The sequence below is a fragment of the Tachypleus tridentatus genome, chromosome 8 (genome assembly GCF_004210375.1).
Source record: "Tachypleus tridentatus isolate NWPU-2018 chromosome 8, ASM421037v1, whole genome shotgun sequence".
Lineage (NCBI taxonomy): Eukaryota > Metazoa > Arthropoda > Merostomata > Xiphosura > Limulidae > Tachypleus > Tachypleus tridentatus.
The window spans coordinates 28,181,650-28,207,820 of NC_134832.1; the positions used below are offsets into that span (position 1 = coordinate 28,181,650).

General features: G+C 32.2%; 1 protein-coding gene across 4 annotated transcripts in view; it reads right to left on the reverse strand.

Moving 5' to 3' along the window:
• Window positions 1–26,171, reverse strand: part of Fancd2 — a 152,592-nt gene that overhangs the window by 26,965 nt on the left and 99,456 nt on the right. For all 4 annotated transcript variants that reach the window (XR_013011959.1, XM_076447882.1, XM_076447881.1 and 1 more), the window contains 8 exons: window positions 23,805–24,021; window positions 22,075–22,183; window positions 21,433–21,562; window positions 14,988–15,114; window positions 8,606–8,664; window positions 6,422–6,500; window positions 825–941; window positions 132–260 (listed from right to left, as the gene is read on the reverse strand). Coding sequence is in view for 3 of the 4 variants with exons in the window: in XM_076447882.1 (XP_076303997.1) it covers window positions 132–260; window positions 825–941; window positions 6,422–6,500; window positions 8,606–8,664; window positions 14,988–15,114; window positions 21,433–21,562; window positions 22,075–22,183; window positions 23,805–24,021 (967 nt within the window). In the remaining variant the exon portion in view is untranslated. The remainder of the gene's footprint in view (window positions 1–131; window positions 261–824; window positions 942–6,421; window positions 6,501–8,605; window positions 8,665–14,987; window positions 15,115–21,432; window positions 21,563–22,074; window positions 22,184–23,804; window positions 24,022–26,171) is intronic.

Genomic DNA, 26,171 nt, shown 5'->3' on the forward strand with positions numbered 1-26,171 from the left:
TTCCAGCTTTTTCAAGTAAATGGCCACCCTGACAAAATGGTATCAAATGTATTTGATCTGCTATTCAAATTTAGAGTGAACATAAACATAAGAAAATAAAGATATGCATGTTTTAAAAAAATTTTTCTTACTTGGAAAAATGCACTACTATCTTCCAACATTTGACATAAAACTGGGAGTAGTTCCAACATTCGAGTTGTAATCTCAAGTGGTGTATACAGATCCAGATTTGAGAAACCTAATTTTTTGTCAATACGACTCTGTGGAAAATGAAGAAAATTAACTGAAAATGGTGCTTACTTGCTTACTACATTCATTTTAAATATCTTATTGAAGAGAAACATTCCAATTTTTATTAAGATGAATTAATAATCACTGGTGTTTTTCTGAATAAAAGAAAAACAAACCAACTTTTAAATACACTCCAGCTAGCAGGACATGAAACACAATTTATAATGTGGTTTTAAACTATTTCATAGAAGGAAAGGCACATGTATATTGAAAAAAACCAGCAAGTTTAACAACAATACTTGTGAAATGGTTCTATGTTATTTCATACAATGAAATATGCAATAATATTTAAAATAGCCAGCAAAATTAAGAAAAATACCCATGCATTGGTCTGAGGTATTCTGTGCTAAATTGTTACTTTTTAACACACTGAGTAATAAAATCATTTGAAATAATTAGTTTTCAATTAAATATTTTAACACAGTACATAAGGCATTTACCATAGAAGAATTAGAAATATACAAGAACATTTCTGGTAGCAAAACCATTACTTTAGAATCCAACAGCTTGGAGGAAACAACTGATCAACAAACCTTAAATGGAATTTTCCTGTTCCACTGTGAGGTCAAAAGAGAATGATCAAGTTTCTTTGTTAGATCATCAAGCAAAAACTGAATTTCTGATGGCCCAAGTTTCGGATTACTGTCATTCTGAGAAATAAAAGTAAAATATAACACCTGCCCTTGTAGAATCAAACCAGTGAAAGGATCAGTAAATGATCCATTTTTTGTTCTTGAATATTTCAACAAAAACCAGAGATGCCAACTATTTCAAATGAGTGAGTGTAATGATTGTAGACAGAGCCCTTTATCATTTGCGGCTATTAGGCCTGACCAATGTCTCTAAGCTGTTTATTATTGTATTATTATTATAACTATTATTATTTATTACTGCTATAGATTGCTCATTTATGACTGTGTTTTGTGTATTTAATAAATAAATTTAAAAAAATTATTTTGAAATTATGTCTTTTATTTAGTTCAGAGTAACAAACATACTGGTAAAACAACACTGAACATGCACAAACAGTAAGCAGAAAAAGCCTTTGTGTAAGAACTAGTTTATATCATGTTTATGACGCTTATTGTAATAGTTTTGTAGCTGTTGCATGCAGCCTTTGCTTTCATGAGAATGTCTCTGGATGGTTGGGAGTTATAACAACATTGTCCATTTGACTGCATACACATCTTGTGTGTTATAATACTGCTCAAAACTGGGGTGCTCAAAGTTTGGTCTGAACTTGCTTTTGTTTTGAGTCACTAAACTAAATATCCTTTCACTGTCAGCATTAGAATGGAAGATTGTAAGAATTCCAAGCATAACCCTACACAGAATATTATACTTCTGGTTGCCATATCCATCCTTAACTGTAGACAGCTGAACCCAAAACTTGTCAACATTTAACTGAAGGACAGTTTCTGAGAAAGTATCAATTTGATAGTTCAAATATTGCCTTTCCAACTTGTCAATAGTGTCGTGCTCATGTGTATTGACAAGGACAGAATACCTGTCTGTGAAGAAGTGTAGAGAAGAGAAATCTTTGCTGACTTTCAGTTTTCGATCAGCAACCTCTGAGTGAATCAGAAGTTCATCATTTAGAGGAAAATGTTTCATCATGTAATTTGTAGTTGCAATATAGTATTTCTTGACACTGGTGTAGAAGCTGATCAGGTCCAGGTCCTTTTCATATTTAACAATGTATTCCTTGGCAGCATTTCCAACAGAAACTGCCACATCACCTTTGTGTAAAGATTCATTCTTGTAGTCAAGTTCAGTAATGTTGCCTTCAAGATATTCTGGCTTGATATATCTGGCAAGTATATTTTTAACTTCTGTAATCAGAGTTCTATGCATAATGTGTATGCAAGGTTCTTCTCTTTGCAATATCAAATTGGCTTGCTCAAATAGAAGAGTTGCAGACTGAAGAAGAAGACAAAATAACAAGTTCAGATTGTTGTCCAAGAAAACTGTTAACTTATCTAACTTGCTCTGCGCATAACTTTTCTTGGTTACTTCCTTACTAGCTTCGTTTTCTTCTCTTTTTCATTGATTGTCTCTTCTTTAGTTCAAGGTCAGACTACCTAAACATATATTGAGTTATATCAAATGTTTCTTTGTCTGCTTTTGGAGACTTTTGTCTTGTGTCCCTGTGAGGCTGAGAGGATGTATTGACTGTGTCCCTGTGTGGCTGAGAGGATATCCTGACTAAGCTACACATTTAGATCCTTTTGAATCTAGTTTTTTCCTTGTCACAGTGAAAATACTTCTTCAATGGCTTCCACATGTCCAATATTCTGTTGAGGCACACCCTAAGTGATAGCCATCTTGTGTTAACAAGTTGTAGAAATTTTCTTGTTTCTTTGTCATACAATCCTTGAAACTCTTTGAAATGTTGTTTTTTGCTAACACTTTTGTCCAGAAAATAGTAGATATCTATCAATATATCAAAAACTGGGCAGGGCAGTTCTATGGAAGCTTTCTGGGCAGCAATATTCATGAGGTGACAGGCACAGCCCACGAAGTAAATGCTAAGCTGTCGTCTTGAGATGTGTCCCATCACACCTTTACCTATACCAGACATAAATAAGGCATTGTCTGAAGAAAAACTGAGACAGTTTTCCATTTCCATTCCACCATTGTCAAAAGAGAACAAACAATTTTTCCAAACAAAGGGTCAAGATATCATACAACCACTGGATACACTTTTGAGTCATCCATGTCTGTGGATCCATCTGTATGCTTGAAATCATTTTGTCATCTTCACAACCCAATATTTATACAATGGCTGTAGTTTTGGTTCTAGCACAGCCATATTTTTTTGCTATATCAGTCTGGGAATATTTTTCTGAATAGATGTCCCGCATGATCAGCTACAGCTAGGGGTAAATTATGAGCAATGACGAATTGCGTGAACATCACTTCTGCATTTATGGTTTCATATTCTGAATTCTTACTCATAAATGTCGTTATCTGCATCATTTTTGTCTTCGCTTCAGCCTTTTGTTGGTGAAATGCTGATTTTGTATGTCTGAAACAATCGTTTATCCCGCCATGCGCCATAGAAAAATCCATATGTACAAAATGCATGACTGTCACTGACGTTTGATGCAATGACCGGATATTTTGCACTATACTCTTTCCTAAATTTTTGATTCACAGTTTTAGTCCTTCTAGATTTGCCAGAAACAAGACAATCTGGTGAACGAGGCCTCTTTTTTTTCCATCTTGTGAACGATCACACTGGTGTTTCTATGCCCCTTAGAAAATGAGAAATATCCATCTATGCGAGCGCTGATTGGCTGGCAAGCACTGATGACGTAACTATGGATTCCCCCACGTACCCAGTATGGAAAAGCACCACACTCAAACTATTGGTAGACGTCGGAGATTCTTCTTCTTCTTCATGTGTCAAATCTGAGGCAGACATCGATGACCATGGCATGCCAGACTTCTCTGTTGTCAGAGATACAAATATGTTTTATTATTTCAAGCACAAACATGATTATTGCAAGTAGCCATTTGGACTACGTCTTTTATTTATTATCAAAATGTATTTGTTTCTCACTAGAAATTTTCTTTTCACCCCTTTCATGCCTTGGGGGATCAGTTTATCACTTTATTGTATAGGCCTATATAATATATTATAATTTGGTTGCAACAAGTCATAATATTTGTCTGTATGAGCGTGTAGTTGTAATGTATACACCAAAATCATAATGATTACACTCAAATCGTAATGGTTAGCATCTCTGGAAAAGTTACAATGTTTGATGCAATTCTTTAAATATAATTCACTAAATCACACTGGTGCACCATTACATCCTTATCTAGATTCCTTCACTGTGTATTTTAGCTGTCTTTTTCTTTCATCTTTCTCTGATGAACAAAGTGAAATTACATAACATTTCAGAAGCTTGTATGATATTTTGAAACTGAACACTTCAACACAAAGTTAACTATCAAAGGAAGATTTTGTACTTTCATATTGAAATGTTTGACATTATCAAATTTATTATACTCAAATGTAAGTACACACTAGATACATATAAAAATACCCATATATCTTATGGTATTTAACAGACTGCATCTGCATTAAACTATAATTGTACCTGAGAGACTTCTACACAAAGGCCTATCAGCTTGATCTATCATACATCTACTGAGACATAATATCTGATATCAGTAAAGTCGCATATAGTTAGAGATATTTAGAGAAAAGAAAAGCTCTTCACAAAAGACAGATTCACTTTTATAATCTGCAACATGTATTTATTCTTACTGTTGTATTACTAAAGCATAATAAAATTAGTATGTTTTACAGTTCTAAAATACTTAAGAATAAGTACAAAAAATATTGTAATCCCAAACACTCCCAGACTAATTTGACAATACTGCTAGGTTTTACAGGGCCACTAATTCCTTACAGTTTCTGGTTTGCCACCATTGGTTTCAACTTCAATTAACTTTTCTTGAATTTGCTAGTTATACCCCCTCCATGGTCTTCCATATACTATTCTGCTAGCTTGATCATATCATCTGCATCTATTGGTGTTCTCTTTTTTATGAACAGCGACATGTCACTTGAGCACATAATCATAAACTGTTTACATATTAGTAGATCTGCCAGTCCTTTCAACCTTGGCCATATCAGTTCATCTTGTGTAGTATCTCTGTCGAAGTGCCACAAACTAAATAACACTTTCCAATGTCAAGTTTGACATCTCTGAACTTCTGACAAAAATCTTTTTCAGCAAGTTCATAGCACTTCAGCAAGACCACTCTTAATGTGTTATACTCCATGGCATCTTCTGATGTAATGCCAGGTTTCACTCTTACGTTTTATCCTGGGAGAAATGGAACGAAACAGACTACCCAGACACCTCTATCCTAGTTTTGACTTTGAGTGAATCTTTCACACCACTCCAGGAGAACATCCATGTCATCTTTCTGTTCATCAAATTTGGGCAACTTCAGTAGACTAAACTTGACCTCACTGTCATTCTTGGATCCTCCAACATTTTTGGATGAGCTTCATAATTCTTAGTTTGTCCTCTTATTCTCTCTAGTTTCAGTCTTTCCTTTTTCTTTCCCTTTTAACTTTTAGGTTTTCTTCCTATCTTCTCTTCTCATGCTTTTTCTTTCTCAAAATCTTTTTGTTGTTTAACAAACTCTCCTAATCACCATCTTTGAACCTAAGTCACCTCTCTCTATTCACTTATCAATATCGGTTAATATGGTTAGCGAGTATGACTGAAATCTTTACACAATTTTCATCAACACTACAGCTGTGCACATACAGACTTACTTCTACCATCTTTCACATTTTCTTCTACCACTATTTATTACTGTATAATTCTGGCTGAATTGTGAAATTTCAGGCCTTATAGGGCTGCAAATCCTTTACAGTAGGTGTCTAGGAATCCTTGACAATAAACCTCAATAATAAATCAAGAAAACACAATCCACTTGTTTCAAAATAATATATTCAAAACAAATTAAACTTTTTTAGAAAAAAAATTGCTATATTACTGGTTAACATAGACTGACTTAGAGCTTTAATTTTTTTTTGTCAAAAATCCACACAGGCTGGTTCTATTGCTTTATAAAACCAATTGACAAGATAAATTAGTCTTCTCTTCTCTGTTTCTTACTACACAATCTGTGATTATAACACTCTAAAAGTCATCACTACACACTTAATGGTTAAACTTGCAAACACAGTCTAGACCTCTACCTCTCACTAACTTTGTCTTATTTTCAACTTTCACTAACTTGTATGTATCTGCATGTATTTACAATGCAACAGAAGAATCTAGAAATATCTAGCCTTCTAGTGGCAACAATATTAAACATAATGAGAAAAACTTAAAAACTTCAAGTAAGGTGGCATCATCAAGTTACAAAAGCCTAATACAATATTTAAACTACACATACAACAAACGACTCATACAAAGTTATGTAATGGAACTTGTCATAAATATCACTTCTAATTAATTAACTTTTAACATTCTTATTTTGGAAGCTAAATTATAATTATGTATTAAATCACAAAATAAACTAATTAATAACTCTTGAAATAAACAGTCTTGCATATAGAACAAATATGAAAACACAGCCCCCCAAAACATACCTCATTATTTGATATTTCAGGACTACTTTTCAAACTAAGACCATTTTGGAGAAGAACAAAAACATCCAAATCCAGTTCCCTAAAATAAATACACACACACACACACACACACATAAGACATCTCAAACAGATACAAAATTAAAAATATGCATTAATAACTTAAATTATCACACATTTTCCTGTATAGACTGAAAACATCTTGATGGTGAAGAATTGTGATAAAATAATTCAGGTATTCACACTTGTCTGGAAAAATGTTGAATGTGTAAAAGATGATCTTTTCTGAAAGGACAGAGGAGGCAGTATAGTTAGTTTTGGTTGTTGTGATACATGAGGTTACATAATGAGTTATCTGTGCTCTGCTCATCACAAGTATCAAAACCTGATTTTTAGTGCCATAAATCTGCAGCTGTATCCTTACGTCAATGGGGAGCAGGCAATAGAAACTTCAATATCAAGGAAAACCAATTATAAACTTGACATAAATCAAGTCTTTTTTTTATATATCTTTAATAGAAAAATAGCTTTTTCAATTAACTGATGGAAGCCTGCCTATATTAGATAAATATTATGTGAAAAAATCTAATTTAAGAATTATATTTTTAAGTTAAATTTTACTGAATAATGAAAACTTGGCATCAGGGCAAATTATTTTACCTTGTTGGTTCATAAATTATGAACAAACATCATATTATAATGTTTACAGAGTATCTTACTGATCCTTTCCAGTCTGGTATCTTGTGTTTTTTTTAAAAGAGCAAATGGAATTTTAAGATTTTAAAAACACAGAAATATATAAACATCCCATTAGTATAGTTGCAATTTATCAACACATGAAAAGCTCCAATTAAGTGATCTTTGTACATATTAGTTAATTATTTCTAACTCAAATAATTTGGAAACAGTGAATGTTTGAAATTGTAGGTGACAAAATGAGCAGAATTTACATAACTACATTATTTATTTTACAATTTCCAGGCTCCAAAAATTAATAAAATCATAAATATATCAACTAAAAGTTAGATTATTTTGTTCTTTTATTTGATATAGAATTATTTTTCTTCTTTATATGGATTTCAAATTTCTGAAGTTTATTAAGTTAGAAACCTTTCACAAACTTATTTTTCCAACATATCTAATTATATTATGATGTTGTATATTTTGTATGGTATGTATTGGTAATAAGGTTTTATTCATTTTCCTGCTTATTCAATTATTTCTGTTAAAGCCATTACTCTGTGGGCTCTTTTTTTGCTTTACAAAAGCTCTCATGTGGTTTGGAACTGTAGAGTCAATACAATGAATGTTTCTGACATGAAATTTAAGGTTATTAAAAACATTTTCAGAAACAGTTGTACCTAATTTTTCAATGGAGACAAAGGTAGCATTTACTAAACATTATGATAAATGCTATAAATTTACCAAATTTTAACAATATATACTATTTTATGACATCATTAATCTCTTAATTGTATTATAGTTAATAAAAATGCATGAACTTTGCTCTCAGGTCAATGGTAAAGAGTGAATTAACAGGACAGCACGCACATTCAACTATATTACATTCAGTGATGTTGAGAAAACCCACTTGTAGCGAAATATTTATGCAAAAACGGCTCATTTGGGTTGAAAAAATATTTTACGTAGAAGAGCGAACAACGTTTCGACCTTCTTCAATCATCGTCAGGTTCACAAAGAAAGAAAGAGGTAACTGACCAAAGAAGGTTGAAACGTTGTTCGCTCTTCTACGCAAAATATTTTCTCAACCCAAACGAGCCGTTTTTGCATATATATATTACATTCAGTTTTCATTTAACTGTAAACTGAAATCCTGCCTACACTTAATTTAGAAAACTTCCCAAGGTATTCATGAATTGGGTTTTTAAGCTTGTGTTTTGAGATACAGGTTTGTTTACAAATTAGTAACTGTTATGAATGTAAATATGACACATATATATGTATATATGACTATCAGGATGGTTAGAGTTAAAATGGACATAAGTATTAATTTCTTGACTAAATATGTATAAATGGTACAAGACAGGAAATATTCACTAATCAAAAATTTAAAATTAAACATTTCTCATATTTTTCAGTACTAAGTGCTAAATGAATATAGTAATATTTATTTAAATTAAAATTTTATTTCTACTGATCAGTACATTAAACAGCATCATCCATTACCTGAAAAATACCCTGTATGCTGTTAAGTCCATTAACTTTTCACTGGTTTTCTCTCCAATCTATAATAATAGTTCAAAAAATAAATCTCCACTTACATTTACAAGAGTACAGAGAAATGATTTGATATTAAGCATTACTTAACCATACATTCTAATTTATGTTTTTCCATGAATCATCTGAGCTGCTCAAGCTAGAAGTGTAACCTTACTTATTATCTAAGCTTCAAAAATTAATTTTCATATCCTTTTATTCTTTGTGAAATATTAGAGGATAAATAACACTTCAGCACTACATAAGAACAATGCTAACATATTGCATTTTTTCTGCTCCCTTAGTTAACATAAAATTTTAATACACATAAGCATATGTATGTTTTATTAAATTATACTGGTCACAGAAGTAGCTATGTTCCTTTTGCTCTAGTTACCTATTATACTTGTTCACTCAGTCATTCACCTAGGTTATAAGATGTTACTTGTCACAGGTGAGATTTCTTCCATATAGAAGTGGACAGTAATCTTTCCCATTGTCAAGTTAGGTGATACATTAAGTTTAGAAATTCACTCATTTCTCAATGGATATTGATTGCACATGTATCATGATAATAGCAGCATTATTGTTTCATTTATTTAATGCTGTGTTTTAATACTTGTTCAGGTAATGTTTCTTCTTCATATAGATCTCTAGTGTTATTCTTCCTACACACAGATTGACTGTTCTACTCAATTTTCTTTGTAACCAGGATTCAGAGTTATTCTGTGATGCATCTGTTGCTCAATAATTCTACAAATTATCTATTCTACCTAATGACTGCTTTTTAAGGAAATCAGCACAGCTAGTAATACCAAAACAGATAAGAAGGAGAGAAGTTTGGTGCTGAGTCCACAGGATTTGTTTTTGTGAAGCTTTTCATTTTTCTCTTTTGCCCTTCTAAACTCTTATGTTATTGAATTTAAAGTTTTAAATTAAGAAAATGGCATTTTCCACAAGTCAAAGGATGAAAGGTCACACAAAAGTAATTCACTGAGAATAGACGATTGTCAGTTCTCAGAAAAGTCCTCTCCTAGACATCAGACTATTGCCAGTGTTACAGATCTTCTTGACCTGTAACAGACTAAAGAAGAAGAATTTGCTTGTAGTTATGGTCTTTGTCATGCATTACTGACACCATTTATATAGTGAAATATTTGCTATTTGGGTGGAACATGCATCACAGAGCTGGTTTATGAACCACAAAATTCTGGAAAAGATCACAACATTGTATGTATTTGACTCTTGTATAATATTGCCAAGGTCTTCTACATGGATATTCTGATGGAATATCCTTTACACATTAACCCTCTTGCTGTGGGTAGGATAATATGTGCATGTCAATTTTTTAAGTTATATTCAAAATTTAAATAAACAACTTTATTGTAATTGTATATGAATAAACTTGGAATCAAAACATAGTTAATAAATCAAATCTTACTATTACATTTCTTTACGTTCTTAATTTTTTTTAATAATTTTTTTTTAAATCCTCAAATGTCAACAAAGAGTATGTAAAACCATCTTAATATCCCAATTACATACCTGAAACAGTCATTTGAGAAAAAGGGCCTGAAATAACTTAGAGGCCAGAAACATGGAGGACTCAAATAATCTTACTTTCAAGTATCTAGAGGTAGTCAGTAAAGCTGCCTTATATAAAGCAAATGTGGAAGCTGTAAAAACATTGTTAAAGAGCCAGGGGAAAAAAAAAAAGGTACGGTAGGCAAGTTTGGGTGGTGTAAGTTCAAACATCTTGCAAAACCCTATTGCTGATACATGTGACATTTCCACATTGTGAGACTACCAAAGACTGAAACAGATACATTGAAACTTAGTAATTAAACTCTGATGCTGTGTGAGGGACCACATGATCTCTATTCATGAAAACTAAGTTTCAGGATGGCTGGATGTACAATGTGGTTGCCTCAAAGGAGATGACCAGCCAGGAAATGGAAGAATTGAGTACTCCTGAAGGTACCATAGAAGCAAAAACCAGGGCTGATCCAGCCAACCAAGTGTTACCAACAGAACATAAAAAGGGATTGAGCAAATCATAGTTAGTACTCTGGGTAACATATGAATTGGTGGGAAGACATAGAGATACAATCCTATCTAGTCCTGATCAAATGGATTTATAGTCAATGCTGAGGGTGAGATGCAAATGGCCAAATGCAAGTAGTTGAGTGTTCCAATTAGTGGCAAACCCACTGATCATTGGTGTCATAAACTGAGAGTAAATACAACAAAAAACCTCATGATGCAGCATCTGTTCTGTCAGGAGAATCTGTTTGGGTTGATGCAACTGATAGCTACCAGTTTCATCTTCTCCAGAACATAGTAAGCTAGTTGAATGATATGAGGAGAGTGGTCCCATTAAAGAAGATTTAAGGTTCAAAAACAAGGAGACCTGGATCATGTGCCCCTTGATGAAAATTGTAAGAAACCATCAGTAAATATTCAGAGTGAAACATGAAGATTTTCCCCTCCATAAGTCAAGACTCTTTTGAACAATAAAAAATTCTAAAACAATGATGTGTAGGAAAGCCTTGTTATCTGTCCATAGGTCCTGGATTTCTTCACTGTTGAGATGTGTACCCCATCCTTGAAGCAAGGTTACATGAAGAGATGAATCTTTGAACAAGGTCGTGACAGAGGAATACCTATTGTAGTATTGTTCTAGTCTAACCATCATTTGAGATCAAATGAATAAAAATACTGGGGAAGCCACTGAATTGTTGTTCATGACCCATTGGTTACATAAAGATTACTGAAGGAATCTCATGTGAGCTTATTGCAAAGGAAGGAGGGAATCAAGTGATGCCCACATCTCCAAAGGAGAAAGAACTATCCACATAGTGGAAGAAAGAGACACAAGTAAGAGTTGGACTGTCTGTTCCATAGCATGGAGGCAAGTGGGAGTCAGCTGAGTCTGACTGAGATATGTGTTGCAAAAGGCACCCTGATGGATGATATACTGTTTGGAAATAAGAACAGATTTCTCGGATCTGATAATAAAGGTTGCCTTGATTGCTTCTGAAAAGAGCAAGTAAGTGTTATGTTCCATCAACTAATGAGATGGTGCCAGCAATAACCAGTTGTTCACGTAATGGAGTGTATAACATGCCTAGGGAATGGAGGTGATAAGAAAAAGCTTGTATTATTTAGAAGAGCATATATGGTGCTAATTCCAGTTTGAAGGTCATAGCCAAGAACTGCATGCAGCACCTAACTTTTGTGCAAACAACATAGCTAGTAGCAGGATGACTCCACTATAGAAATGTGCAGATTGGCATCAGTTACACTGAACTATGTTATCCACAGTCTCCTCGAAAAATGCCAACTCAGAGAAAGGAATGACTCCATCGTGAACCTTGGAGGATATAGAGGCTGATTTAGATAATAAAAATTGATGACCATGTGCCAATCTCCCACTATCTTGGACATAATATACAGACAGAATAAAACCCTGGAAGAAGTGGGACAACTCTCTCCACTGATCTTTGGACCAAAAAAATATCTGACTGCCCTGGAACTACATTTCAAAATATAGGATTTGCAGAAGGCAGAAAGACCACAGTTTGGATGGATAATAGTAGTGAAGATGTGAACTTAATGACTAATTCTCATGAAAAAACCTGTAGTACTCATGAATCCATAATAAATATTTTCCACATGTACAGAAATTCTCAAAGCCAAGCTCCCACAGACTCCAAAGGCATATGGTAATCACTACAGAAGCTGGCAGCATTCCAATCAAGTGGAGGAAACTTGTAGATGTGCATGGAGTCTATTCTATGTGCTGATGGACCAAGTGGCATAACTATGATGCACTGTAAAATCTGAGGAAAGTCAAAAAGCCAATAACAACAGGAATGAGTGCAACTGGTTGATATCAACTCTTGATACCACAAGGACTCTGGAACAGCCAGAAAAATCAAGAGTCAAAGCAAGGGGCCCTCAAGCTACTTATAGAAGATAGCAGTTGGGAGATGAATGCTCTATATTAACACATCTCTACTCAACAAAATACATGCTAAAAGAATATGGGAAATTGCAGAGCTGACAATCAAATTAAGGTAGAAGCTAACAGCAGTACCAACTCTTCAGCAAATTGATGTGGAAAGTGCTGAGAGGCTTCTGACAAAACTTGGAGGAATAATAAATATCTTAACATCATAGTTAGGGTCAAATGAATCCTAAAAAAGTTTGATCTATTCAAGTTGAACACAGACCATTCTGCTGTTAAGGAAGGCATTGACTCAACCACACCTGAGGAAAGACCCAAAACATCACACATACAATTTACCAATTGACAAAAAGATGCCAGAAAAGGTGATTCAAATTGGTCAATGAGAATCCTCATGGAGAAATATTACCAGACTGAACATGTCTACACCTCACTAAAAATGAAGTCGCAGTCAAATCAGGAGAGACTGGTTAGCCTTCATGCCAAAAACAGTAATTCAGAAGTTCATGCTATATACTAGATTGCTAAAGATTTTTTTTTGATGAAAATCAATTAGGTAATGTGAAAAATGCTCAAAATACCTCCAATAATCATAGTACAAAGAAACACGAGAGAATGCTTTGTCAAGAAATTGTGATAATAATATCTGAAAGAGGCCCTTATATACATTACAAAGATAGAGAGTGCACTGATGTTGGTGGAGAGTATTATAAGTCAGATATTACCAAAAGCAATTAAGTAGGGAATAAAAAACTGGGACAAGTGAGAAAAAACCAGAACAATGCTTAGATGAGCAAAGGAAAAAAAAAGCAGTAAAGTAATAGCTGTTATGGGAAAGTATGTTTTGGAAAATAAATTTTTACTGAAAAACTTTTGATATTCATTTAGGAAGTTTTAGAAAGATTATGCAAATAAAATTTTACACTTTTCAAATGAAAAGAAGTATTTATAATCATAACATAAATATGCACTTGGATAAATCATTACTTTGACTTCATATATTCACAGAGAAATATTATATTTCTTTAAAAATTATATTTTATGTCTACAAAAGTCTTGTAATGTTTACTGAAAGTTTGCAAAATTTTGTAGATACAAAAAACATTAAAAGTCATTGTATGGAAAGGTTAATTTGGGTTCATAGTGAGAGAGTGAAGACCATGTACATTTGCTAAATGTCCTAGATGAGACAATGTGTGAAACAGACATTTTTGCCATAGCAATATCAAGCCATCAGTAAAAAATTCTACTTGTATTTGAGTACCTTAATTAAAGCACCTTTAGAACCTCCACGAAGATCAACTGAAGGACCCAATTCTAGTTGGGCACTACATGCCATTCAGAAGAGGTCAAGCATGTCCAAAGCATAAAGAACATGGTGCTGACCATTATAATTTGTGCTACCTTTATGAGTAACAACAAATACAGGTAGATATTCTGTTCCATTAATATTGACCACCAAGATGTAATTCTCAATCTGTTATGTAAATAATGCTCTTCAGAGCTCTTAGGCAGGAAAGTTTGCAGATTTTGCATAATATATTTTTACCCTCACTACATTAGTTCTATCTAAAACAGGAGAAACACAGCTTAGTTATTTGCTTTCTTCAGGCCTTCCTGATGACTGTACTACACATGTTGCCGCAAATTGCTAAAAATGCAGTTTGCCATTGACACTACAGTTGCTTGATCTGTTTCAAAAACAACAAAACTAGCTTACTGTTTTTCCAGTTCTCAAGAATAATAGATAAAGTTAATACAATTAAAATAAAACACAGTAAGCAGTATTAACAATGAAATAAACAAATAATATGTTGTTGATACTTACCATGAAAACTTCATCTATAAACTGCACAAATGAAATTAATAATTACAATTCGTTTACTTAATCTAGTTCATACCATAATAGTGGTTGTTTAAGAAATCTGATAAAAATATAGTATCTAAATAACTTCTACATTTATCATATCTCAGATGGCCCAATATGTTGGCCCTAGTGTTGGGTGAAACATTTATCACAACTGGATAGAGCAGATATCCTTCTTTGGTTTCACTCACATGTTCTTAGAATTGTTGCTAGTTACAGTGTTTCAGAGTTGAAAATGAGAACAAAAAGGTTCAAGAAATGTTTTTCATCAAAAGTCCTCAGAGTATACAAATTATTTCTTTTTTCATTATAAAGTGTATTAGTAACAATGTAAAAAACATTAGTTAGAAAATAGAATAGTATAATGGTCCTGTGGCATTTTAAACTCCAACATACGTGAAGGTTTTTAATTAATATTATATTACTTTACCTTGTATGCTGATAAACACAGATACAAAATAAGATTTGACCAGTAAGACAAAAAGCAACAATGATATATAAAAGAGAAAACTAACCTGAGTATTATTCATACTAATATTTGTAGAAACATCAAGATGAGATGTATTCACTTGAGTAGTTATCTCAGACATCTGATCTTGAGTATGTTTGCTTGTACTTTTCTGGTTTCCTTTCTTCCTTGCTCTAAAATTTAATGAATACCAGCATAATCTGTGTAGTTAAATGAGTAGAATATTTGAGCTATCTGTTTTTAATTGCCACAGCAAATAACCTACCTGTGGTTTATAATTATTTGGAACTGCCTCATACAGTATGTAAAAATCTCTTCCACAGCAATATTACAAAGACACCATTATAAAATCACTTCACGCTACACAATTTGTTGGTAAAAACATAATGGATGTATAAAATTCACTAACTGGCCTGGCTTTCCACATCTTTAGACATTTAATTAGTGTCAATGATATAATGCATAAGAAAATACAATGTATACCAACCTAATTCATGAAAATGAATTACTGAAAATAAAATGATTGTATATGAGCATAGCCACTTTACATCCCATGATTAACAACTGTCGCTGCTTTAGAGGTGTAACATTACACTTTATGGCATTTAGTTCACCAATTTATGTAACAGCAGTTCTAGATACACACTGACAGTCCAGTGTACATTTGCTATTTTTCCAATGATTTAACATGGACAAAAAGTGCTTTTTATTATCCTACCAGATCTAATATATATACATGAGGAATTCTGCTTGACTCTTATACCAACACCATTCTTTAGTACAATGAAAACGTTTCTCAACATATAATATTCCATTGTAGAAAACAGCTGACACCAGTTTGATAGCTACATGCAAGAATTAAAGTTGAAAATAATATGTTTTTGTGTACAGCTGTTACAAACTATAGCAATTACAATTCAATGTTTTAAACAGATTATTTAAATTTTATGTAAAGAATTGTAATTTTCTTCTGAGTGAAATACTTAAAAAATAAACGTTTTATTTTGTAAATTACCAAACACAATCATTTAACAAAATGGAAGATAAAGCAAAAACTGCAGTTCTAATCTGAAAGACTTTAAACATGTTTTGTTGTTTGGATGTAAAACTAAATGTGAAGAATAAAGCACACTAGAAGCCTGTTTTTGCATCTCTTCTGTTTATTTTGTAGAAAATTAAGGAAAACAATGAGAGTTTGTTTGTTTGTTGTTTAACACAAAGCCATACGATTGTTACCTGTGCTGTGCTCACCACTGGTTTCAATTCCCAGATTTTAGCATTATAAGCCTTCAGATTTACTACTCTAATATTGAGGGGCAGTGAAAGAGTAATTCTGCATACTTAAGAAGGTTCACACCTTAACTTTCAAGCAGTTTTGAAATAATCCAAGCATGTAATGCATGAAATTACAATAAACATTGAGCTGCACTTAAGGAAACTATTTATAAGTTATATTAGTTTCAGTTTAACACAAAAATTTGATATAACATAAAAATATGCTAGTTTCATTAATGAGATACCTATGGGTAAGTACTCCATATATATATATATACTGTGCTTTGTAATTTATTTTTGGAAGTAAAACATTCACAAGCAGAAAATCATTCTGAGCAAATATTAAACGAGCACAAACCAAGTGACTGAAAGTCATACTGTCAATAGAAGTTATCATGATGTTTTTTAATGCCATACAACATGAGTAAATCTTAGTTCTTCATAACTGAAACATGTAATTATAATTTAAGTAAAATTTTGAATGTTTAAAAACAGATGTATTTAACTGTAGGAATATAATATCAAATAAAAAAACAAACTGAATGTATTTATTTGCATCTCTTCTGGTTAGCTGTGAGAAATTACTGGAAACAGTAAAAGAATAATCCAAATTTTGTCACTAAATCTGCATCTTCAGTTTTTCAAATAAAGGCCTAAAAGATGTAGTAATTGAGCTTGCTATTGTTTTTTTAATTTCCCTATGTCTACTAATATGTTTACTTTTGAATACCTTATGTCAGTTTATTGCATGCTGTGTTTGTTCTATAGAACATAAAATTCAGGGGCTTAACTCTACATCCAACCAATTAATGTAAAGTAGTAACAAAAGTATGACAATGGAAGTTAATTTAAAATTATTTGTGCATGAAATTTGAAGAAAAAAAAAAAGTTATTTTGGTGTACCGAATAAACATCATTCATCAAATGACACAAGTCACCTAGCTAACTGACACATTGGGAATTCATCTCCAGTGTCAACCTTTTAAGGTATTTCATTTGTTCAATTTAAGTACTGAGGTCCAATGGAGAAGATATCTTAATATTCCATGAGCAAGTCAGTCAAATAACCTCTAATACTGATCAACTATTAGACCTTCATAGCTTTGATTATACAGCTCTTGCAAACAAAATGTTAAACCATCATTATGTGAGAATTTGATACCAGATTTCCCATGCCTTGCTTTAACCTGTTCAGTGCCATAGATGAGATAACTCGTCCAAGCCGATCGGTAACAAAGTGCCACGGACGAGTTAATTCGTTCTCAATAATATCTAACTTCAACGCTAGATGTCAGCACCATACATTTGGCCTACTTACAAATTGTTTCACTTTCCATCTAAAATGGCGTCACGAAAAACGTTACAAAATGAAGAAGCATTAGAGTTGTATTGCAGCAGCTGAAATACTTGGCAGTCAACAGGTTAAAGAAAATAATTTTTGATATTCTTTAATGTGGATGTACTGTCTATTCATACTTAACTCAAATTTTATTGTTAATTTTATTTACGGCTCTGATGATGACATTTTATTCTTCAGATTCACAAGTTTTCACACCAATAATAATTCAAAATATGTTGGAGTGTTTGATTCTACTGTGGCCCAGCCATATGACGTATATTTATTCCTAATAACTCCTGGTATGAGTATCTCAGTGGTACAGTAATAGGAATCTTTGTTGTAACTAGAAATTTAACATTTGTGTAATAATTGTCATGCAGTATACAAGAATGTCCTTTTCATGAACTTTAAAGTTATTTGAAGTTAGTCTAACCCTACATTACAATCACTTACTGTCCCTACATTGAAACAAACATTCTTTCACCATCAAATCACAGAATGTCTGTTGATGTGGTGTCTTTTAAAGCTGCTATCAGGTAAGCAAATGTGTAAACCATTGTAAATCTCATCCATTTCACATACTCTGGGGTTAACTCCAGAACTTTTCATGGATTGTAGTCACAAATATATTCTGTCTACCAGGGGAAGTACTTCATTTCCAAACACGTGTTTGTTCAGTGAACAAAATTCACTTCATTGCTCTGTATATAATCATCACCCAGTTGTTTTTGACTAGCATATGTATGGTAACTGGTTGCTTTATCAGACATGTTACCCAGTATCTATATTATGCTTAATCACTGTTTGATCTTATCAGTTATTTGGTTCCATAAATGCTGTGATACATTAAACCAACAAATTTCTGTGTTGCTTTCAATGCAATAAGTCTTGAATGTTCATAAATTCATTAACCAGCAACCTCAGATGTCAGTAGCAACATATTCACTTTCAGTCATGGTGCAACAGACACAAGTATAGCATTACCACCAGCATCAGTTACTTCCACTATATATAACTGAAAGAATTATAGTGTCTAATTAAGTATTTAATTACACCCAATTACAAAACACCACCACTATTTCATCTTTAAATGAATATGACTTTCTGAGCTAATGCTAGTTGCTTTATGAACAGGAAACAGTTTATTTCATGAATGACTCCTATAACTGAATTATATAGCCAAGATGCACAAGATTTCATCAATAGAACACCAACTGAATACATGGAGATACTGTTTTTTCCTATGCATTATAAATCCTAAGCTTGTGCAATTCACCAATCCTGGGCTTGACATGGTTGGGATTGGATTAACCCTTTAGCAAAGGGCGTGTTTAACTGTCACAGTCTTTTTAGCAAATTATTTTCAAAACTTAACTAAATTATTTTTTCTATCATATCAATTAGTGTAGTATAAAACTGTAGTTAACAAACAATATTTTAATAATATACAAGTTTTAAGTTCTTAATTTTATAAGGCAATATTTTTAAAAATCCTAAATTTCTCATAGTATGAAAAATGTGACAGTTCAATAAATATGAACTTTAATGTAAATTTCTCCCAATAAAACTGTCACTTCCCAGATAAGAGTTATCACACAGAAAACCATACCCCTTTTGACACACCCATCTGTTTCTTAGTAGTTCTCATTTATGTTTAATTTTCTATTATCTATAACCAACAGAAAGCCAAGGTATTCGTTTACCAAATGATGTATTACATTACAGTGTTTCATGAAAAAAGAGAAGTCAGTTTCTTTGCTAGTACAAGCTCTATCCTCATGAGAAAGATAATGACTAGCTTGGACAAATTTGTAATGGCTCTTGTTGTATAGTTAGAAAGCCAGAAAATTAATCATGGTTACAAAAAATTGTTTGCTTTTTGAATGTTATAATTTCTTGTTCTTTGGTACATTATTTAATTAAATAAAAATTATTCTGTGCATTACTTCCATTACCATAAAAAATAGGGTTAAGTGTCATTGACAGTTAACAGTAAAAAAGGAAGACATACACAAGTATTTTACCTCTTGTTTTTCATCTCTTTTTTATTTATTATTATAAAAGCAACCCAAAAGTAAAACCAGGGATCTCTTTATGTTAATTAAGTTTAGATTAGGCAAAATAAATAATTATAATAAAAATGTTTAACAAGGCACAACCATAAGTAACTCATAATTAATGTAACTCAACAACATAATGTGAGCTTCAAGTTATTGAATGATTTAACACTTATAATGAAATGAATAGCAGTAGTTAGTTGTTCAAAGGGCAACTGCAAAGTATTAAAATAGAGTTCAAAGCTATTTAGGATAACAGAAAGTAGTTTCATGTTTCAATACAAAGTCATTCTAGAAAGAAAAAAGGGGAATTTAGATTTTTTTTGTGGTTACAAGGTTGGCCAAATTGACCAATCTTGTATAAAGTTATGGTATAGAAAATAACAAATATAATGTTTTACTGAAAACAAAGAACTGAATGTATTTAGGAGATTTTAGAAATTACATAAAATAAATGCGAGATTTTTGAGATGAAGAAAAAGTATTTTTACTCTTAACATGATATTCCCTTTGCATACCAGTCTAGTTCAGGGGTTCCCAACCTTTTAGCACTCGCGACTTGAAAATGTAATTGATGAAATAAAATTAATGTTATCCCAAGCTACTTCTAACAAGGCTTCGCGACTCCCCTGCCAAGTGTAATAAAAGCACAGTGTAATTTTATAGTACTAATTCTAGTAATTTATGATTATTTCAAAATGTATATATAAAATCCAAAAAACAAGAAGCAAATGGGCACAAAGTTTGTAACTCAAAAAGATAACTGTTTACTATACTTCTTTATTTATTTTAAGAAAAATAAAGAACTTATTTTGTTTTGTATTTTTTGTATTTGTTTTGAATTTTGCACAAAGCTACTTTAGGGCTATCTGTGCTAGCCGTCCCTAATTTAGCAAAGTAAGACTAGGCAGCTAGTCATCACCACCCACCGCTAACTCTTGGGCTACTCTTTTACCAACAAACAGTAGGACTGACCATAACATTATAATGCCCCCACGGCTGAAAGGGCAAGCATGTTTAGTGCAAGCAGGATTCAAACCCTCGACCCTTGGATTACGAGTTGAATGCCTTAACGCAATTGGCCATGACAGGCCTAAAGAACTTATATGTAAATAGTAATAATAATTATAATATATATAATATATTATTTATATGTAAATAATGCATTATAACTGAAATGTGACTGCATTTTACAAAATACTAGTCCACTTTGCAAATACTAAAGGTCAGTTTTATACTTTGGATACAATAAAATGTGCTGCATCATTTTAACTTCTGTAACATTAGCTAGCAATGACTAAAAGGTCAATATAATAAAATAATAACTATATTTAATGTGTACACACACACACACACACACACATATATATATATATATATATAATTATCTGAATGTTATAAAGATTTTACAAATAAAATTTGAAAATTTTCTGATGTATAAAAATATTTTTAATCTTAAAATCAAAATTACTTAGCATATTGGATAATCAACATTCTACAAGAAAAAAAGGCAGGAAAAAAGATTATTTAACAAATTTTATAAATTAATAAAAAATATATAATAATGTGGAAAATTTAATGAAGATGCACTTATTAATTTAAAAGTAATAACATGAAAATTGTAATGAGCACAAAATGGTTATGAGATCAGTCCAAGGAACCAAGCCCATACTGAAAGAGTTAACATGGCTAATATACAATTACTTAGACTACTTTTTTCTTTTATTTTCAAAAGCCACTGAATATAGAGAAAATATGAATAATTTTGACATTAATAACAATAAAATGTTATGTGGGAAAAGTTCTGAATACAGGCTTACTTCTTTGCTGCAGGTTTTTTGCCTCTTTTACTTCCTGTTTTATTGGGTGCTCCTGCAAAATGTACCGGGATCTGTACCTCAAGGTTGTCATAGTCAAAGTTAATCATTGGAGGTTCATAGGCTGGAAATTCTGAGATTATTAAAGTGTTATAAGTTTTCTTACTGACTGACATTCTTAACTTAGGAATTAATGTTCAAGTTGATTGCATTTGTCAAAGAACAAACTAAAATTGAAATTGGCACAAGATATAGCACATATTCTCCTTTGCTTTCACTAATGAAGTTTTGGAGTTAGTTTGTTCCTCTTTGCTTTTTATATGAATTAATTTCCCATGCACTAAATGTCTTTTGTATCAACTTGCTTTTAAAAAGTTTCTTATAGTATTGAAATATGATATATCTTAGAGAAGAAAGAGAATATTTATTTATGCCAGATATGTCACATGTTCTCCAGAAGAAAATTATACAGAAAGAAGTAACAACTGTTTGTCTTATTATCTGAATGTCATCCAATAACATACCTTTTTTTTTTACTTTAAATTAAAATGTTTTATTATTATAATAAGTTTTAAAATGTTTTTATTGTGCATCAAAATAATTATTTCAAATAACTTCATGAAGTGGCAAAATATTTTTCTTTACCTCCTAAAAGTTGTTGCAATACCTTCTGCATCTCAATGATGTCTCTCAAACGAAGAACAACCTTCTCTTTTACTTCAGTGCTTCCCACCATAGCAAATCCATTCACTATCTGAAAATATAAAACTTGTAATTATGAGAAGAGCATTCAACATAAAAAATTAAAATGAGAAATATCAATTTTCAATTTCAAGAGAAAAAATTTCAATAAAAAATTCAAAAGAGAAAAAAAATTCTCACAGGATATAAAAAAATTCAAAAGTACAAAGTATATTTTCCAAAAACAATATTAAAACATGTATTTTTTTACTCTAATAAACAGTTAATGACATCAGCAAACAAATAACCAACATTTGGCAAAAATTAGGAAATATCATAATAGGTATCATTATTTATAAAATACAATGTAATAACTGCCAACGACTTCTATATTGAAAAACAAGTAGAAAATGGAAACCAGATTGATTACGTTTTCAACACTGCAAGTCAAATAAACACAACATAACCATAGAAAACACTCAAATACTAAATAAAGAAACAAACATAAACAAACGCAAAATTAAAGAAGCCTTACTTATACAACAACTTAAACCCAAAATAAACCAATTGTAGCAATGAGCTGATCATCAGATTCAAATATGTTCAGCTCATCTCACACAGCTCTACCTGGAAATAAGTATCAAAAACTGTTTTATTGCAAAAAAGCATAGCCAAATCAGGCACAAATATACAGTATTGACTGGAATTTTAAGGTAATAATTGTAGTTTTGCAAAATATTGCAATGAAAGTTGCTAATGATAAATATGAAAAGGAGGCTGATAAGGATTTGTGTATAAACTCTGAACTGTAATGTGGAAAGTCACTGTATAAAGATGTATCCCTAATGATACACAGATTCCCACATCTTCAGTGCAGAATCTCCAACTGAGGCAAATAATAAAAATATAAAAAGTTGAAGTGTGCAAGCTTTTCAGCATTTCAATGCCACTGGAATCCAAACATTACTAATTTAATAATAATTAGCTGAATGAATCAGAAGTGTTTGTAAAGTGAATTAACAGAATTAACAGAACTACTATTAAAAAAATTAACTTTTACTGTAAGCACAAGAAACAAGAACTAAGTCACTGTCAAAGTTATTTTTGTTGCTGAATTCAAGAAAAAGACATACACAATGACCTAAGTGAAAACAATACACATAAAAATCATAATGCTATTAATCTGAAGATGCATGTATTTTTGTTAGGCAAATCATTTCCAGAATAAGCTTAACCTCTGTTATCCTGATAATTTATTTTGATAAAACATTATAGTATGAATAAATAATAAAAGTGTCCTAAATTAATATTTTCATTTTCTCTGATTAACTTTCAAGAAATGTTGCATGATTTCAACATTAGCTTAAATGTACTTTAAAAACCTAAAACTACTTTATTCTATACAAATTTCAACTTGAGATGACACAATAACAATTCTAAAATATTTTTGAAAACAAAAATTGTTGAAATACACTTATGATTGTTACTTTACTTAAATTTTGAAATTTATGTGCACATACATACTGACATCTGAAAGATGCTAACCATCCAAATAGGGTTAATTTATTTTCATCTTCTAACTATCAAAGAGAGATGTAACTGAACTTCATTAAAAAACATATTAAAGTGAAGGTTTAACTATGAATAAATGTTTTAAAATAGCTTCGAGCATACTAGAAATAGAAATATTTTACCTCACGAAACCAATTGAGACAATGAAAGTACGAAGTGCAAATGAGCTCTTTCTCAGCCTTAGACAAACTAGAAAATTTGGCTATTGCAGAAGACTGAGGTAAATACACAGGACATCCTAGTAAGGCATCAATTCCTTCAAGTGTACCACCATGCTGGGACTGTTCACAAATTCTTAAGAGACGAAAGTTTGATGCCAAGGTAATAGTTGATACCACTCTACAAAGAGACAACGTAACTGTTCAATGTGTAAATACACAATACTGAAAGAAAAATGTATGGAAATGTATTAGTTTCAGAATCTTAGAATTTGTTTCCTATGTTTGAGTAAATAATATTGGCAAACTGAACTAATAACGATATCTAGATGACATTTACAATTGAGAGAAATAAATTAAATATTCTACAAACACACACATTCTTACATAGTAAATGTTTCATAAACATGCAAACAGAAGAAATAGCCTAACTTCATGAAACTGAAATGTGAGAACAGAAAAAAGTATTATTGGATTCAGCATTGTTACTAAATTACAGAGCTATAATAGTGATTTACTGGGAACGTGGGTGCTAATTCTTTAAGCCTATAGTATACTGAATTCTGAATAACCCTAATTCTACTCTTGTTTTTAATAGCACAAGTTAGCATTTTCTTAAACTGAAAATGTATTTCCAGTAATATTTACATCCTCTTACAATATAGCTATTCTTCTACGTCTTCTTTCTAAAATTTGATCTCGCATTCTCCAGTCTTTTATACCCCACTTAAATGCCCTTGGCAATATTTAATTTACAAATTTCTCCACCCTCATCAATGCACCCTTTATCCTGGTATTGTATATAAGCACCTTGCTTAGATAATGCAATAATGTTTTGTTTTGAAAATTGCACCAGCTCTTTTTGGGGAACCAGAGCAGAACAGTGTCAGTAGAGATATCATTGGAAATACCTTTTCAGTTTAGAAAAAATGTTAACTTTCAAAACATACCATTTGCTGACAACATAGGTAGAATCCTACACTAAGAAGGTGGAGGGGCCAATGCAAGTATAATCCATACATAAAAAATCTGCATAGACAGAAGTGGTACACAAGTGGAGGAATCACACTACATCCAGAACAAGTATGCCTTTCACCCAAAACCTATTTCCTGTATCAAAGGTGGAATAGTACATGAGTGATTATCATTAAAGCTCAGCCCCAATGAGACAGCCAAGTTTGCACAACCTAGGGTTGAAATTAAGGGGGTCTTGTAGAATACATACTTTTCATTGGATCTTAACCCATAGCCATAGAGTGACATGTTTCACACCATTGGATTCACAACAAGAAAGTAAACACCAAAGTGGACAAACTTTCTCCTCCACCTGAAAAAAGTCCATAAGACAACACCTCACACTTGGAATGATAGGACTATGTATGCAGCACCCAACCAAAAGTATAGAATTCATTTGGTCTGGAATTATGAACATTCACCCTCACTCTCCAACCAAGTGGAGAAGGAGTATTCCACTTGCCACTGGAATTATGGAGAAGACATGGAACCTGTGCTCAATCAAGATTCAAGGATGGGACCATTGCATGTTCAGAATTATGAAAAGATTGTGAACCTCCTTCCAAGAACAATATATGAAACCAACATTGATCAAAAAGAAGGGCCACACACACCCCAACTGGATAGTGTAATGTTAAGTCTGAATTGGAATTATGAGTAAGCTCCCACAGAGGCTGGAGCCATTCTTACTGAGATGTGAGAAAAGCATCTAGGAACCAAAATAGAAGGGCCTCAAAGCTTCACGCTGTTCTCCAAGTGTAGAGGAACACTGTAACACTCTAGAGGAAAAGCCTCTGTCCATCACCCCAGTGACTGGAAACTGGGTGTGGTAAATACTTTGTAGCTCCACTGGTAGGGTCTGGGTGGGGAATAATGAGCATTGGGAAGTCCTGAAAAACAGTGCAATATGTAAACCAAGTTTCCTAGATTTTTAGAAGCAAACTGACCCCAATTTATTCAATCTGATGATGGGCAGGGAGAGACAGAATCTCCTTTAGCTTTACTTAAGATAGTCCATGATAATGTGATAACACCATCTGGTAAGTGCATAAATGGTCTTATGGAACACTTCATTTCTACAGAGCCTGTTGCAACCAGTAGTGAGATTAATCAAACTGGTTGCTAGTGTGAAACTAAAATGAGGAAAGCACACCTGTCTTGTCACCACTCACCATAATGTGGGATCCAGTGAAAGCAAGATGTAAGGGACCCTGAAAATAAAGAGGCAAGTTTGTGATAAAAATACCCAACCTTATTATAATCCAGAAGATGTTGTTAGAAATAGCTATGATGCAGAATAAAACTCCCAGAAGAAAG